Genomic DNA, 15447 nt, shown 5'->3' on the forward strand with positions numbered 1-15447 from the left:
GAAAACTGAGAACTTGTTTTATTAAAAAAAAAAAAAAAGCATAGACATAATAAGGTCAAATCATTTGTGTAAAACTGTCAGAAAATGCAGGAAGTTGTCCACATTATATTTGGCTGTGGAGAGCAAACCATACGTATACATGGCATGTCAACCCTGACTAGACATCAAATATCAAATTATGTAATGCAACTGCTCACCATAAAAGCTATGCAGAGTAATAAATTTTTTTTTTTTTTTTTTTTTTTTTTGTGGTACACGGGCCTCTCACTGTTGTGGCCTCTCCCGTTGCGGAGCACAGGCTCTGGACGCGCAGGCTCAGCGGCCATGGCTCACAGGCCCAGCCGCTCTGCGGCATGTGGGATCTTCCCAGACCGGGGCACGAACCCATGTCCCCTGCATCGGCAGGCGGACTCTCAACCACTGCGCCACCAGGGAAGCCCAGTGATACATTTTTAATGTTTTATTTTGATATAATTTTATATTCACAGAAGTTCAAAGAACTGTTTACTGTTTTCCAGATTTACCATTTATTAATATTTTGCTGCATTTGCTTTATCATGTGTTCTTTTTCCCTGAACCACTGGAGAGCATTTTGTTGACATCTTGTCTCTTTATCTATAAATATTTCAGTGTTTATTTCCTAAGAACGAGGGCTTTCAAAAGAACACATTTTTAAAATCAAGACATAAAGTTAACATAACCATCAGAATAAATTTTTTAAAATGTTAACTACGAAGAAAAATACTCTGCCTTCGTTTCACACAGGAGGAAAATTTTGGCCTGTTTTGCTTACTATGATATTCCCAGACTCTACCATAGGGCCTGGCACACAGCCGGTCCTCAATAAATACCTGTTAACATCTTAGTGTGACGGTGTGATACTAGATTAACCACATTTCTAAGCAAAGTATCTCTAAAATAAAGCAAAGGCAACGACAGCAAAATATTCAGTCATTTCTTTACTACCAATGATTTGTAATTCCCCAGTTACAAAAAGAGTAAAAGCCTTCTGATGTAAAGGACTGACGGGAAATTACCTTTTTAAGATGAGACAAACAAGTTAGAGCATAAGTAAATGGGACTTTGTTGGCCCCCCTCTGGGCCACTCTGGGGACCTGCTGTCTCTTCACAGGTAGCGGTTTCTGATGTATTCTCGGTACATGGAGGTGTCTTCTTTGCCCAGGGGCTGCATGATACCTTGACTGGCCTGGATGTGGGCTTGGAAGATCTCTGTAGATTTTCTGTCTACTTGAGGAGGCTGAACTTCATAGATGTTGTCTTGGGAGAAAGCTGAGATAGGTGTTCTATAGAAGAGAAGCGAGGACAGAGCTACATTAAAGAAAATAAAGGACCATAGGGACCTTGACCTCAAAAGCTCTTGAGAGCCACTGACCTTGAACGAGTGAACTTAGTAGTAACAAGTGGTGCTAGTGACCTCCCTGTTCCCTGTCGGTTGGCTTCCTCCTCTGCCTGAAAGAGCAGGACCCGCACTTGCCCAGGGAGCCTTCCCTGGCATGCAGGCTGGAGGGGCACCCCTCCTCTGTTCCCGCAGCCCTGGGCACACCCACGTCTGTGTGCCCATCTGCCTCCCTCACATGACTTAAGTAACCTGAGGTAGGGGCTGTACAGACTTTTCGCTCTCTTTCCTTGGTACCTGGTATGTACTCAATAGTTTTCTTAAGTAGGACTTATTAGTAGGAATCGGTGAAGTAGGGGATACTAATAATTCCTACCTCATAGGTTGATGGCAGGAGTAAATGAGTTTATATCTGCAAAGTGTTCCTTTAGCATAGTGCCTGGCACACTACTAGTGCTCAATAAAAGTGTACTATTGTTAGTAATTACCACTGCACAATTCCTTAGCTGCAATTCTGAAATCCTAAAAGCTGTACTAACCAAACGTTACTTTGCCAGCAAAACCCGACTCAGTTGAAACTCATCTGGTGGTATGACATACAGTACTCGGCCCACTTCATGTGAATATTAATGTATTTATTTATCAGCCTCAGATCACACTGGGGATGTTCTTATAAGGTATATGCCAACACCCTCAAAATTCTGAATTCTGAAACACATCTGGCTTCAGATTTTTTGGATGAGAGTGTACATCTGTAATAGGCAGCTTCCTTCCTTTCTGGGATGATTTGAAAAGCACCCAAGAACCTCTCTATTCAAAAATATCCTTCCATTCCCACCCCACCTAGACTGCCATAGTGCTTGAAATTTCCATCCACCCTTGGGGAAGGCGCTGTCTCCAAAAAAGGCCTTGTTAAAATGCAGCTGGGTGCCTGACACGCGCGTAACTCATCGCAGCGTGAGCACCTGCTAGTTGTTACCTCCTTGGCTGGGGGCAGGCCCTGTAGGGATGAATCAACCACCAAGTCAGGTGTGCTGCAGAGTGAGCGTGTGTGGGAAGGTCAAGAAGAGGCAGGCCATGGGTAGGCGACGATGGTACGCTACACCCTGTGAGGGACTGGGGGTACAACGACAGCACACTCCCCCACTTAGCCCAGGGCTGGCCCTGTGGAGGAGTGGGGGGTTGGTTCTCCACATCAGGGTACCAAGACCACAAAGAGAAAAGATCTGGAGAATCTATTCTGCTGGGCTGGGACCTCAGTCTTGCTCATGTACATCTTATCAGAGGACCAGAAAGGCATCCTGGACGCCTGGCTGTTTGGTGAGCTGGGACCCCTGGAGCTGGGGGGGATTCCCTGCAGTCAGAAGCAGAACTGAACCTCAGACCCAGCTAGGACTGTACTTGCAATGTCAACATTTTGTGGGACACTAGGAAGGTGCAGTGAGCGACACACAAAGGGAGACAAGAGTTGTCCAGTAAAACCCTCCACCCTCATAGGATGAGTTACAATTACACTTAGGTCTTTCTTACTCTCCTAGAAAACAGTCAAGGTAGCTCCCTGTACTCTGCCTTTAGAAAACTAACACATCCTGCCTTGGCTGGAGACTCTGCTTAAAATCGCTGTGAAATAAAATACAACTAAAGGTGGAATATTCTTTCTGGAAGTCAACCTTAATTGTTTTGACCTTGGGGTAATATATTTAAACTCAAATTTGGTAAATGGCTTATGAAATACTCATTTTTCCAAAGCACTCTAATAATTTCACATGATCTTAGACTACACCCTTATTTAAATAAATAAAAACCAAAGGATAGTAATTTACTCGAAGTTTAAAAAAAAAAAAGACCCAGGTGAAAGAATCCTGAGCTGAGTCAATCTGAATTCCAGCTTGGCAGCAGTGCTTGTCTTCAAAATACAAAAGTAACGTTATAATTACAAATGGTTGGGATGATTAATATATGAACTCTTCTCAATTTTCCCTCACAAAATCATAGCAACTCTTCAGTCATGTACATAATTCAAAGCAAGATGCTAGAATTCTTTAACGGTTGTTAATATTCAGGGTCAAACCATTTTAACCTAAACACTTAAAAAGGAGGCTTCATTAGCGGTTTTAGAGATTGTCGTCAAAGTGCCGGCCACAGCAACTCCTGGACCACACCATCCACACCTGTCTAGTGTCTACACCCTCCATTTCACAGATGAGACATTTAAAGTCAATTTAAAAATGGGACTAATGGTTTCTGTGCTTTGAAGCTAGACCTCTGCCTGCAACCCTGTGTGCATTAACCAAGAGCTTTCCAGCAGGTATCACACCAGAGAGATACCATCTGGGAACTAAACCTTAATGCAGCTGAGAAAAGGAGAATCCAAGTCATCAAGTCATTGTTTTGTCCTTTAGCAGCTCAGCTGAATATACGGGTGGGCAGGCTGTAGGGGGAACAGCAGCAGGGCTGGGACAACCATGAACAGGGCCACAGACCAGCCACTTCCACCCACTGCCTGGGGTTTCTTATCAGTAAATCAATCAGGAGTCCTCACCCTACTTCTCAGTAAACTGCTTCAATGCCCCGTGGAGTAATGAAAAACCATTACAAACACTCTAAATGTGAAATGTCAACATCAGCCTTAAATGGTATCAGACTGAGTGCCAGGTGGGTTTAGGGCTTCAACACCACCTCACTGTGGTGTTGATTTTGCTACTCGCTAAAGTTTGAGAATCTTTGGTCTAAGGAGACCAAACTGTAATCTAAAATGCTAAATAAAATCTTATTTGTGGTCAGTCAACAGCATTGAACATTTTTAAGTAGAAACTTTCTTCTGAAATGATATACTACCACTAATCCTACATTGAGCAGGCACCATTTAACACTTAACTGTAAAGACATGAGGAGCAATATTACATTTCCTAATGTCCTCACACTTGATTTCCCCATTGGCTTATGCAAGGCAAGGAAGAAATACAAAAACATCCAAGACCCTCACAAGGGGCTGCTGGTGGGCACCTTGTCTCTGAGGGGCACTGGAAAGAGATGGAGGTAACCCCAATAACACTTCCAACACTACATGTAATAGTCTTTTTATTAGCTTAGATGGCATTTGTTTCTGGGTGAAAAGACCAGTGTTTAAACACTAAATGATGTGGAAATTGTAAGGCTACTTTCTTTTATTCATTCCAGTAGAGAGAGATGGCTTATTATTGCACTTTCATGGTGGAAGAAACGTCCGACATTTCTCTCCTGTCCATAAACAGAATTTTTGTTTTCAGCTTCTCCCCATAGTCCTCAAAGGGATAAGACTTATTGCCCTTAATTCAAATGCTAGTAGTCTTTTTGGAGATGAATTATTATAATTACAAATTTGCAGGCTCATTTTATCTACAAAACCTAGTCCCATCTTCAAGGAAGCCTCTGTATTTCCTCTCAAGTAATGCTGCGGTCATCTTTAGTTCATTTATGGGCTCACTGTACTCAACACCAAGGATTGATGACACTTAGCCTTAACTGCAGTTCCCATTCACAGAAGAGAAACACTTTAGGCAGAAATTCATTAGAGACACTACATGTTTTTAAAGAAGATTCTTACTGGTGCCCTTTTATGCTCGCTCTTAAATGTGTTATTACTCGTTTGGTTATAATAAGACCATGTCCTATAGTAATGGTATCTTACACTTGGATGCATAACGAAAGTTTGAGTCCCTTTAAAAGTTCAATTCCCATTGAGGGTATTTCTGACTTATACATATTGAGTACCCAATAAGCATATGTTTTGACAAGAAAATATTTAATTGGTCAGACTGAAATGTCTTCTGGATTTAGTAATGATATGACGACTTGTGGTTGGTGATAGAACTAGATAATACTTGTATAATTTCAATAATTTTATACATGTGATACTTTTCCAATATGTTAAAATCTTATACTTTTTCTAGGATGAGCATTTTGGCACACACCAAACCCATTTGGCTTTTCCAGAAAATTTAGTAATGGTTCTTTTTTTTTTTTTTTGGCGGTATGCAGGCCTCTCACTGTTGTGGCCTCTCCCGTTGCGGAGCACAGGCTCCGGACGCGCAGGCTCAGCGGCCATGGCTCACGGGCCCAGCTGCTCTGCAGCATGTGGGATCTTCCCGGACTGGGGCACAAACCCATGTCCCCTGCATCAGCAGGCAGACTCTCAACCACTGCGCCACCAGGGAAGCCCTAGTAATGGTTCTAATCACAGGATATATTTCCCTTCCTGGTGATCCCTTCTGTTGCTACCACAAACTCCAAGTTTTCCCAAGTTGCTGTTTTCACATCACCAAATAGTTCTGTTGGTTCATGACTGTGACAGAATCAAAAGAATATTACAGGGCTTCCCTGGTGGCGCAGTGGTTGAGAGTCCGCCTGCTGATGCAGGGGACATGGGTTTGTGCCCCGGTCCGGGAAGATCCCACATGCCGCGGAGCGGCTGGGCCCCGTGAACCATGGCCGCTGAGCCTGTGTGTCCGGAGCCTGTGCTCCGCAACGGAAGAGGCCACAACAGTGAGAGGCCTGTGTACCGCAAAATAAAAAAAGAAAGAATATTACAGGTGAAGAGGCTCTTATGGAAGACCCTGACCAATAGCCTAATTTGCAGATAATGGTCAGCATTAGGTCATTCTTCTCATTACTTTCCTCTACCTTCTGCGAGAAAACAATCATTAGGGCAGGATCAAAGTTGATCAGATGCTCCAGTCTCAGTGGGGTAAAACGTCAGCTAAATGTCTTAATAGCACAAGTCCTTTATTATTCCATTTGTCTTTCTGCCGGCTTTGTAATTTCTATTAAGCAACAAGGGCTATTATTTCCTAACTGGCAGAGGGGCCTATGGCACACATTGACATACAATCATTTAAAAAAAATTATTTTATTTTTATGGCTGCGTCTGGTCTTAGTTGTGGCACGTGGGATCTTTTGTTGTGGCGTGCGCGCTCCTCGTTGCTGTGCGCAGGCTTCTCTCTTGTTGTGGCATACGGGTTTTCTCTCTCTAGTTGTGGCACACAGGCTCCAGAGCATGTGGGCTCCATAGTTTGCAGCGCACAGGCTCAGTAGTTGTGGCATGCGGGATTAGTTGCCCTGTGCCATGTGGGATCTTAGTTCCCCAACCAGGGATCGAACCCGTGTCCCCTGCATTGGAAGGTGGATTCTTTACCACTGGACCACCATGGAAGTCCCTGCAATGATTTTCTCTCTTTCTAGCTTTTAATATTGCTTAGAGCCTTTAGCCCTCAGTTTGTGGGTGCCATTCTAACATCTTTTTGTGACCATCCATAGCTTCTCGTTACTTCCCTTATTAGGTTGCTTGTATCTTTCCAACAAAGTACTCATACACTGAAGTCTAGTCACGAATCTATTCTACCAAGATGATACGGTGAGAATGTGTTTGCTTCTTCATGTTAAAACATCAAGATAATGCTGCATATTCCTCCCATTCAGTGTACAAGTCTAGACACCTAAGTCCAAAATGTAGCTCTCAAATCATGCTTGTCCAATATGGTAGCCATTAGCCACATGTGCCTATTTAAATTAATTAAAATTAACTAAAATTTAAAATTAGCTCCTCAGTAGCACTAGCCACATTTCAAGTTCCTGATAACCACATGTGGCTAGTGGCTACTGCATTGAACAGTGCGGTACAGAACATTTCCTTCATCACAGAAAGTGCCACTGGACAGACTGTTCTAGAACCTCTTTCCTGCTATTTTTTTCTCAGAAATTCTGAGTATCTCTTTCTAAACTCATTGCCTTAATGTAATATGTCCCTGCATAGCACTTATCACTATCTGATCTTTTATTTATCTGTTTATATACGTTCCACGATGTGAATTCTATCTTGCTTACCTCTTTATCCCCAATGCCCGAAAGAATCTTTGGCATATAGTAAGTGTTCAATAATTACTCCCTGAATGAATGAATGGCGTCTGTTTAAGGAAGATGATTTTACCTTGGCTTTCTAAATTCAGAACCTGAAAGCAGTGTGATTTGGATTGCTCTAGAATCTAGAGTCTAGATGACAGGGAGGCAGGATTTCCAGCGGAAGTCTGGCCTCAGATAACCATAAGGTGGACGGGGCACTGAGGGGAAGCTGAGGTGCTTTCTACCAGGGCCAAACTATCCAAGTAGCTCAAAAAACAAGGCTGAGGCAGGACGGGTGCGTTCTAATCCCCCTTTAGAGGTGAGAAAACAATGACTCAGATGAACAAACTCACTAAATGGCCTGAAATCAAGAGGAATGTGTCAATCTTCAAACCACCTCTAATAAAACGAAACAAAAGGCAAAACAGTCCCCATATCCTGGGATTCTAGAAAGCAGGCTCTGCCTATGTAATTTGCTTTCATACATCCTGTCAAGCCAGTTTCAGTGTTGGAGATATGGGCAAGCACATTTGCTGCCTTCCACACATACGCACTGCCCCGACCCCCCAACCAAGGGCACTTGCGTGTGTCTTTGGGTAGACATACATGACATCACAGTAAAGGCAACAGGCTTGAGGGGCAAACACTTATCCATGTATTAGGACATGAAGCCATGCTATTAGCTGCTGATGACATTCTAAACATCATCAAGGTAAAAAAAAAATTTACTTTTTATTCCTGCTAAGACAGCAAGTCTATATAATACACACAAAATGCTACGAACCTAATGCATGATTTCCCCAAAGTCCAATTAAATTTTCAGTCTTGTTATGCCATTGAGAGCTAATGAGCGAGATACAGACTAGTGTATAAATCTGATTCCTTCAAATCCAAACAAATTCCAAATCCTTTGAGCAGCTGCTATTACAATAGGATGACTGAACCGTCCTCCAGCAGAGATACCGCAAGAGAGGTTAGAAATTTCACAAGCAGGTTAAAATGCATTAAAGCAAATATGACAATAATGCCAGTCCCTAAACAACCCACCATTAGAAGGAGCAAAAGGGGTGATGAGAAGGAACTCAAGAATATAATCGGTGATGATGGAACATAAAATGTACAGTCTTGTAGACCAGGGGTGCAGGCAGCCCTGTCTGTATATAAGGCCCTTCAAAGGCTCAGCAGTAAGGAATCTCAGCTGCTTACTGTAGACTAGGTCTTTACAGATTTTGACAGGAGAGGAGTATGTCATTTGGTTATGGAGTGTGAGGACAGCAAAACTCTTATTGTGTGTGTTTCTCAAACACTTATCTGCCTTCAACGTGTCAGGGAGCCATGTCAGTGACAGGCCAGCCAGAAAGGCACTGCAGTCTCACAAAAGTTAGGATTTAATGCCTAAGCCTAAGCCACACTAACAAGAGAGAAAAGTTATTTATAGATCAAAGTACACAATGACCTTAAGATATCAAAGAAATCCATGCCTGTGAATGTCTAAGGCTGCTAAACTCTTTTTTTTTCTTTTTAAGCTTTACTGAGGTACGATTGACAAAAAACTATCTTGTGAAGACTTATTTTTCATCAGATCAACTAGATGAAAAAAGTGTCTATGTATGTATATACACATACACATGTATGTTATGTACAGATATATTTATATGTAACAGTTATGCTTATATATACTAATATATACATATATTTTCTTCAAACATAACGCTGAGGGAAGGGCTGTGTGTGTGTGTGTGTGTATATATATATATATCTCAATACTCCCCACAGTGACATACTTCAAATGAGTCCATGTGACCTCATTTTTACAATGTCCATTCCACTGTGCAGACACTGAAACAAAAGTACAACTGCTTTTAACATGTGACTTTCTATTCTACACTGTTATACATAAGAGCCTTAGAGACTATTACGAGCTTGTGAGAGTAAAGGTTTTGGTTAAAATGTCATAACATCACTGCCATACATATACATTGAGAAAAAAAAACTAACAATGCTTACCTAATATTTATCATGGAAAACTGTGCTTCAAGTCTATCAATGCTTTTCACCTTTTTATTATAAAATAAGACAGATAACAGAAAACCACACAAAACAAACACACACAATTATTAGAAGGTAAACACAAGCTGGGTCAAGACACCGAAATTTTGGCAGCCAACTCAGAAGTCCCTTCTATGTGCTCCATCCCCATCACAACCCCTCCCTCCCCTCATAAGTAGCCATCAACCTGACTTCTACAGTAAGCACTTCTTTGCACTTTAAAAAAAAAAAAAAAAGATTTTTTTTCATTCAAATGTGCATCCCGAGACTATAGTTTAAAAGTGTGATAGGTCTTTTAATCTACAGATTCTCCCTCCTATCTTTTCCTTACAATTTGTCGAAGAAACCAGGTTGTAGAGTTTCTCTCGTCTGGGTTTTGCTGATGGCATATTCATGATGCAGTTCAAAAATCTTTCTCTGTCCTTTATATTTCCTGCAAGCCAGCAATTGGATCCAGAGGCTTGGTGAGAATTTGCTTCAACTGCTGTGGCGAGACCACAGGTGGTAGAGTGCTGTGTCATCAGGAGGGCCACAGTGTCTAGCTGTTTATCTTTTTTGATGCCCACAGTCACTGATATGCAATGCTTAGATCCATTAGTTCACTGGGGATTGCCAGATGATAATTATCTTATTTTTTTTCATTTATCAGTTGTCACACTTAAAAAATATATTTATTTTATTTATTTTTTTGGCTGCATTGGGTCTTTGTTGCTGTGCGTGGGCTTTCTCTAGTTGCGGCCAGCAGGGGCTACTCTTCATTGCAGTGTGCAGGCTTCTCATTGCGGTGGCTTCTCTTGTTGCGGAGCATGGGCTCCAGGTGCATGGGCTTCAGTAGTTGTGGCACATGGGCTCAGTAGTTGTGGCTCGTGGGCTCTAGAACGCAGGCTCAATAGTTGTGGCGCACGGGCTTAGTTGCTCTGCGGCATGTGGTATCTTCCCGGACCAGGACTCGAAGCCGTGTCCCCTGCTTTGGCAGGTGGATTCTTAACCACTGTACCACCAGGGAAGCCCTGTCACACTTTTTTAAAAAGATTTTTTTCCTCATCTCTTGTTTGGTTACCCAACGGTACAATTCATATGATTCAGAGTCATATGCTTGATTCTTTTCCAGATAATGAAATAGTTCCTTATCATCCTTCTAAGGTGACCAGATTTTTAGAAAATCATCATAAACTCATGGATTTAAAAATATTTGATGAGTTCCATCCTACTGTAATTAATATCCTTACTGAAGTGCAAATTTTCCCATCTTTGTCCAGTGGGAGCCAGCATCACAAGAGAGTATCATACTGTATATCACTGCTCAGGAAAAGATCAAAATTCAAAATCTGAAGTATGGTTTCCATTGAACGCATATTGCTTTTGCACCATCGTAAAGCCCAAAAATTTTAAGTTGAACCATTGTAAGCTGGGGACCATCTGTGCTCCATTTTTTTTTTTTCTGACATAAAGTTTTTTTTCTCTGACATAAAGCCTGAGAATAATCTAATTTTCTTTCCCTTAAAAGTCACTTTCTCTTTTTAGATGTCTAAAGGATCTTTTTCCTTTAAAGTCCAGTTAACATACTATACTGTATCATTTTTGGTCACTATTCTCAGGTATGTGTTGTGCTATTCAAACACGTAGTTTTATATTTCAGAAAAAAAATTGGCATTACTGTTTTTAGTACTTTTTTTTGTTCCCTTGCTTTGTTTTTCTTCATCAAGACTCCTCCTATCCATGCTAAATCTTCCTTGCCTATTGCCAATATTTGACACTTTCTCCTAAATCTTTTTTTCTTCATTTCTTTTTGAATTTTAACGTTTTGTATTTTAAGCTCATTTTGAAATAGTATGCTTCAGTTTTGACCTCTTTTATCAAGTTGTCTTTCTGGCATGCTTTCAACGGAGGGATGTTATTCTGCTCTGTGTTCTTTCATTCTCCTAATAACTTTATATGGGTTTGGACCTTGATACTTTTCTGTTGCTCATTATGCAAAATTAAATTTTCCTGAACCTTTAGAATGGAGTGTAGTTCAGGAAAATCTGACTAACTTGTTTAAAAACATGGCAGCTTGCTTTCTGAGATTTCCTTTACCTCTTCTCTTTCCCCTCTTCTATCTGGACTTTCTCTTTCCCTCCTGCCACTGTCCTGCCCAGTTTTGACTCCACTGTCAGCACTTTCTCCTCAGACGGGTGCCCTGGCCTGGAAGGGAGCTTTGGCCGTCGGGTTCAGGAGTTAATCTGGCCCAGACTGCCTCAGCTCTTTTCAGAACCCACCAAGAGTCCCTGCACTCAGCTGGCACTGAATTGGGTAAAACCCCTCCCAGTTTCAGCTGCTGTGCTCAGATTAGTCCGCAGTCATTTCCAGTGCACTCCTGTTAGCTACTCTGGGGCTCTCCTGGTCTCAGGTCTGTCAGATGCCCTGCTGTCCCCTCCTGACTCCTTCCTCTCGTACAGCACGAATATCATGCAGGTCTTCTGGCTGTTGGCGGTTTACCTCCACCACCTGCTTATATTTTGTGATTTGTGGATAACTTAGGCGGTTTGAGGTAAATACTGCCCATGTGTATTTGGTTTTGCTCCCTAGTTGTTATGTTTTATGTGATGATTCAGAGATTTAAAAAACTATGTTGCTGCCGTCTTCTTCCCAGAACCAACTAGGCATGTCTGTTTTTAAAGTGTATTTTTCACCCATCCCCAAAGCTGGATGGTCCCTAAATGTGACATATTGTTGCCTGCATGGCTATACTGTCCTTGCTGCGGAGGGAGGCATTGCCACACCACTTCTCCTTACCCAGGGCTTTGTTCAGAGAAACTCTTTTCCAGCTCAACTCCCATTTCTACTCCATCAGGACTTGGTCTCCTCAGAGACAGGTGAATACCACAAGGTCCAGATGTGGCTGCTATCCTAGTGATGCAGAGACTTGGGGGAAGTGCGGAGAATGTGGTAGAGCCCTTAATCTCACGGTTCACTTACATCTGGCTAATCAAGCATTATTACAACTATGGCAGCAGAAAGAAACACAGGTAAAGTTAGGAAAATTAAAAAATGACTGCCTATCAGCTTCACTTTTATTGCAGCTAATGGGAGATGGCTAGGATATCAGTTAGATTTGGGTCATGATTTTAATGAACAAGGGAGTCCTTCCCATGGCTACTCAAGGACCTCACTCCATCATGCGAGCAGGGTGCTTTCACCATTCTTGCCTAGTGGCATTTGATGACTGCTAATACAAATGGCAATTGTATGTTTCTATTCTCTCCCTTTCTGGAGAGTTTTAATCCTCCTTTGCCACCAGTGTATACTGAGAGCAGACAGGCAGTCTTTTAATTTATAGGTCACTAGATCACAAAAAGCCTCATTTGGACTTAAAGAGAGCTGCACAAAACCCAGAGATCCTGGACTTTGAGTGGGATGCGGTGATGTATGGGGGAGGGAGTGGGTTCTACTTATAGCAAGAGGAATATGCATAGATAACTGGGTAGATAACTGGGTAGCAGGGCAGATAGTCTGCCCTAGATAGCAGGGCAGACTCCGACAGATAACATAAATTAGATTCCTCAGTATCCATCTGAACTCCCCTTCCTGCATGCAGAGGCTGAAAAACAAAAAATAACATCCCAGACTCCCTTGCAATTTGGGTTCAAAATGCGATTTAGGTTCTACCCACCACTTGTACTCACAGGGGTCTGATTTGGAACTGACTCATATGCGAAGAAGCAACATGTAGGGTGTCCTTTTTGCAGACTCTGGCAAAGGCAATGTGCTCTCGAGTTGGCCACCCCAGTGGCAGCTTCCTGATTATAGCTGAGGTGGCTGGTTTTGCAGCCAGCAGCTGCTGTGATACCTTCCGGATCTAGGCAGATGCAGCAGCCACTCTGATGATTTGCCATGTGCTTTGCGGAGTCATTCCTGGCAGCTTGGTCTACAATCTGTCTCTTTAGCCCTCTGGTGATTCTGAAAGCCACTGAAAATCCCATAATAAATCACTTCCTGTTTAATCTACCTAGAGTGGATTATGTTTTCTGCAACTGAACTCAGACCACGTAGCCAATGTGCAAAAGCACAGGAAGCTCCAGCTCTTTCTTGCTTTAGCCGGGAGCAAGCACAGAGGCACCTAGGTAACCCTGTTCCTGGATGGATCTAGCAACAAGGGGATACTTCCAGCAGTTGGGCACATTTGTGTTCACTGCCCTAGGAGACAGAAGGGACAGTCTACTACAAGCACATACATGAGTGGCAATGGTGGTACTTCTGATGTTTGGGCCATAGCTGTTAGTATTCTTATTGGTCCATGTATGGCAGAATGATACTCTTCTACATTCTCTCTGACAACTGTAAAATTAAAATGTCGTTTGTGTTTTTAAAAGGACTTTTGGTTTTAGACAAACAAAGTAAGATGATTTTTGGACCTGAAACAGGTAAAATGCCTCCAATTTAGGATGCAATTTATAAATTGAAGGATTTCCCTCCCATTTTGTAGGATATATTGCCTTAGTATAAAAAGAAATGCAGTTTTTCCTCTGTTTCAGCTGTGTCTAGTATTACAAACACCAGGAGAGCACCCAATGATACTTGGCTGCACTATTTTGTAGGCCATAATGTGAACATTTCAGCTGCTGTTGGCTTTTTTTTTTACATCTTCATTGGAGTATTACTGCTTTACAATGGTGTGTTAGTTTCTGCTTTATAACAAAGTGAATCAGTTATACATATGTTCCCATATCTCTTCCCTCTTGCGTCTCCCTCCCTCCCACCCTCCCTATCCCACCCCTCTAGGTGGTCACAAAGCACCGAGCTTGGCTTTGAGCCACAGGCAACAGGAACTGGTTACCCTGCACAGCACTGGGTCTGTTCTGCCAGTAAAGGACAGGTTGCACATCAAGCCTGTAACAGCTGTTCTCAAAGGGCAAAGAATACAACTGCCCCTCCCAGAGTCATCCTTTCTCCCCGCCTGTACACAGGCCCAGACTCTCCCTCAGGGCAACTGGTCATCTATCAGACATTTCCACGGTGACCTTTGGGAGCAATCTGTCCCTGCTGTCCTCAAATTTCCTGGAACAGCAGCAGCAGTGGCCTGTCACTCCTGGAGACGCAGGGCTGCAGTAATGGCCCTGTGTCTTATCTCCCACGTGGAAGTGATGACACCTACTTATATTCTTCATGCCCATTTGAATATGTTCACCTTTTCCTGATGATTTACAGAGTGCTATCACCGAGTCTGCCATGTCACTTCATTACATCTCCTGTTACCTCCATCTTTTTTCTAAGACTTTTTATTGTAGAACCTCTTCAGATTTATAGAACTATTATACAGAGAGTTCCGACATACCCCATACATACCCCAGTTTCCCCATGTGACGTCTTCCATTAGGATGGTACATTTCTTGCAATTAATGAACTGATATTGACACATTATTATTAAGTAAAAACCATACTTAGTTTTTACCTAACGTCCTTTTTCTTTTCCAAGAACTTATCAAGGATACATTATATTTAGTTGTCATCTCCACTTAGGGTCCTCTTGGAGGTGACAGTAGACTGACCTTGTCACTGATGACCTTGATAATTTTGAAGAGTACTTAACCTGCATCTTTTCAGAGTTATCCTTCACTTTAATTACAGTAAGGATCAGACAAAACTGACTTTTGGAAGGAGCTATCAGTAGGATCATGAGCCTTCAAACCAAAACCTACCTGTCCTGAGTTTTCAGGAAGCTCATGTGGCTTCATCTCTGTCAATGTTCATCTGTGACGGGGTGTTGGGCACGCTGCCCAGTGGATACTCAGACACAGCTGCCGAGGGAACTCCTGTGGAGGATTTGATGGAGCGGGGGTTCCACAACCTGGCTGATCACTACATTCAAAGGAGAATTTTACGAAGCACAGATGCCCAGGTCTTAGCCCAGGTGTGCTGAATCAACCTCCAGCTATAGGGTCTGGAAGTCTATATTTTGTATTACTTAAATAAACAAGTCTTGCTAATTATGTTTTTAATATAGAAAATTATAAAACATGGCCCATAATCCATTAGTATTGATAATATAAAGGTATAAATGTAGAAAATGTAAAGAGAAACCAAAAGTCTAAAATGAAAACTGAATGCCTCTCTATAATCTATTTAACCATTTTCTAAGGACGCTTTTTTTTTTTTACATCTTTATTGGAGTATAATTGCTTTAC

General features: G+C 42.1%; 1 protein-coding gene across 1 annotated transcript in view; it reads right to left on the reverse strand.

The window, feature by feature from the left end:
- Window positions 1–946: 946 nt before the first annotated feature.
- The window catches only part of FIG4 (FIG4 phosphoinositide 5-phosphatase), a 143452-nt gene continuing 128951 nt past the window's right edge, over window positions 947–15447 (reverse strand). Inside the window, exon 23 of the mRNA XM_067702364.1 lies at window positions 947–1304. Coding sequence (XP_067558465.1) covers window positions 1127–1304 — 178 coding nt within the window. The 3' untranslated portion in view covers window positions 947–1126. The remainder of the gene's footprint in view (window positions 1305–15447) is intronic.

This window comes from Pseudorca crassidens, chromosome 13 (assembly GCF_039906515.1).
Source record: "Pseudorca crassidens isolate mPseCra1 chromosome 13, mPseCra1.hap1, whole genome shotgun sequence".
In the NCBI taxonomy this organism is placed as follows: Eukaryota; Metazoa; Chordata; class Mammalia; order Artiodactyla; family Delphinidae; genus Pseudorca; species Pseudorca crassidens.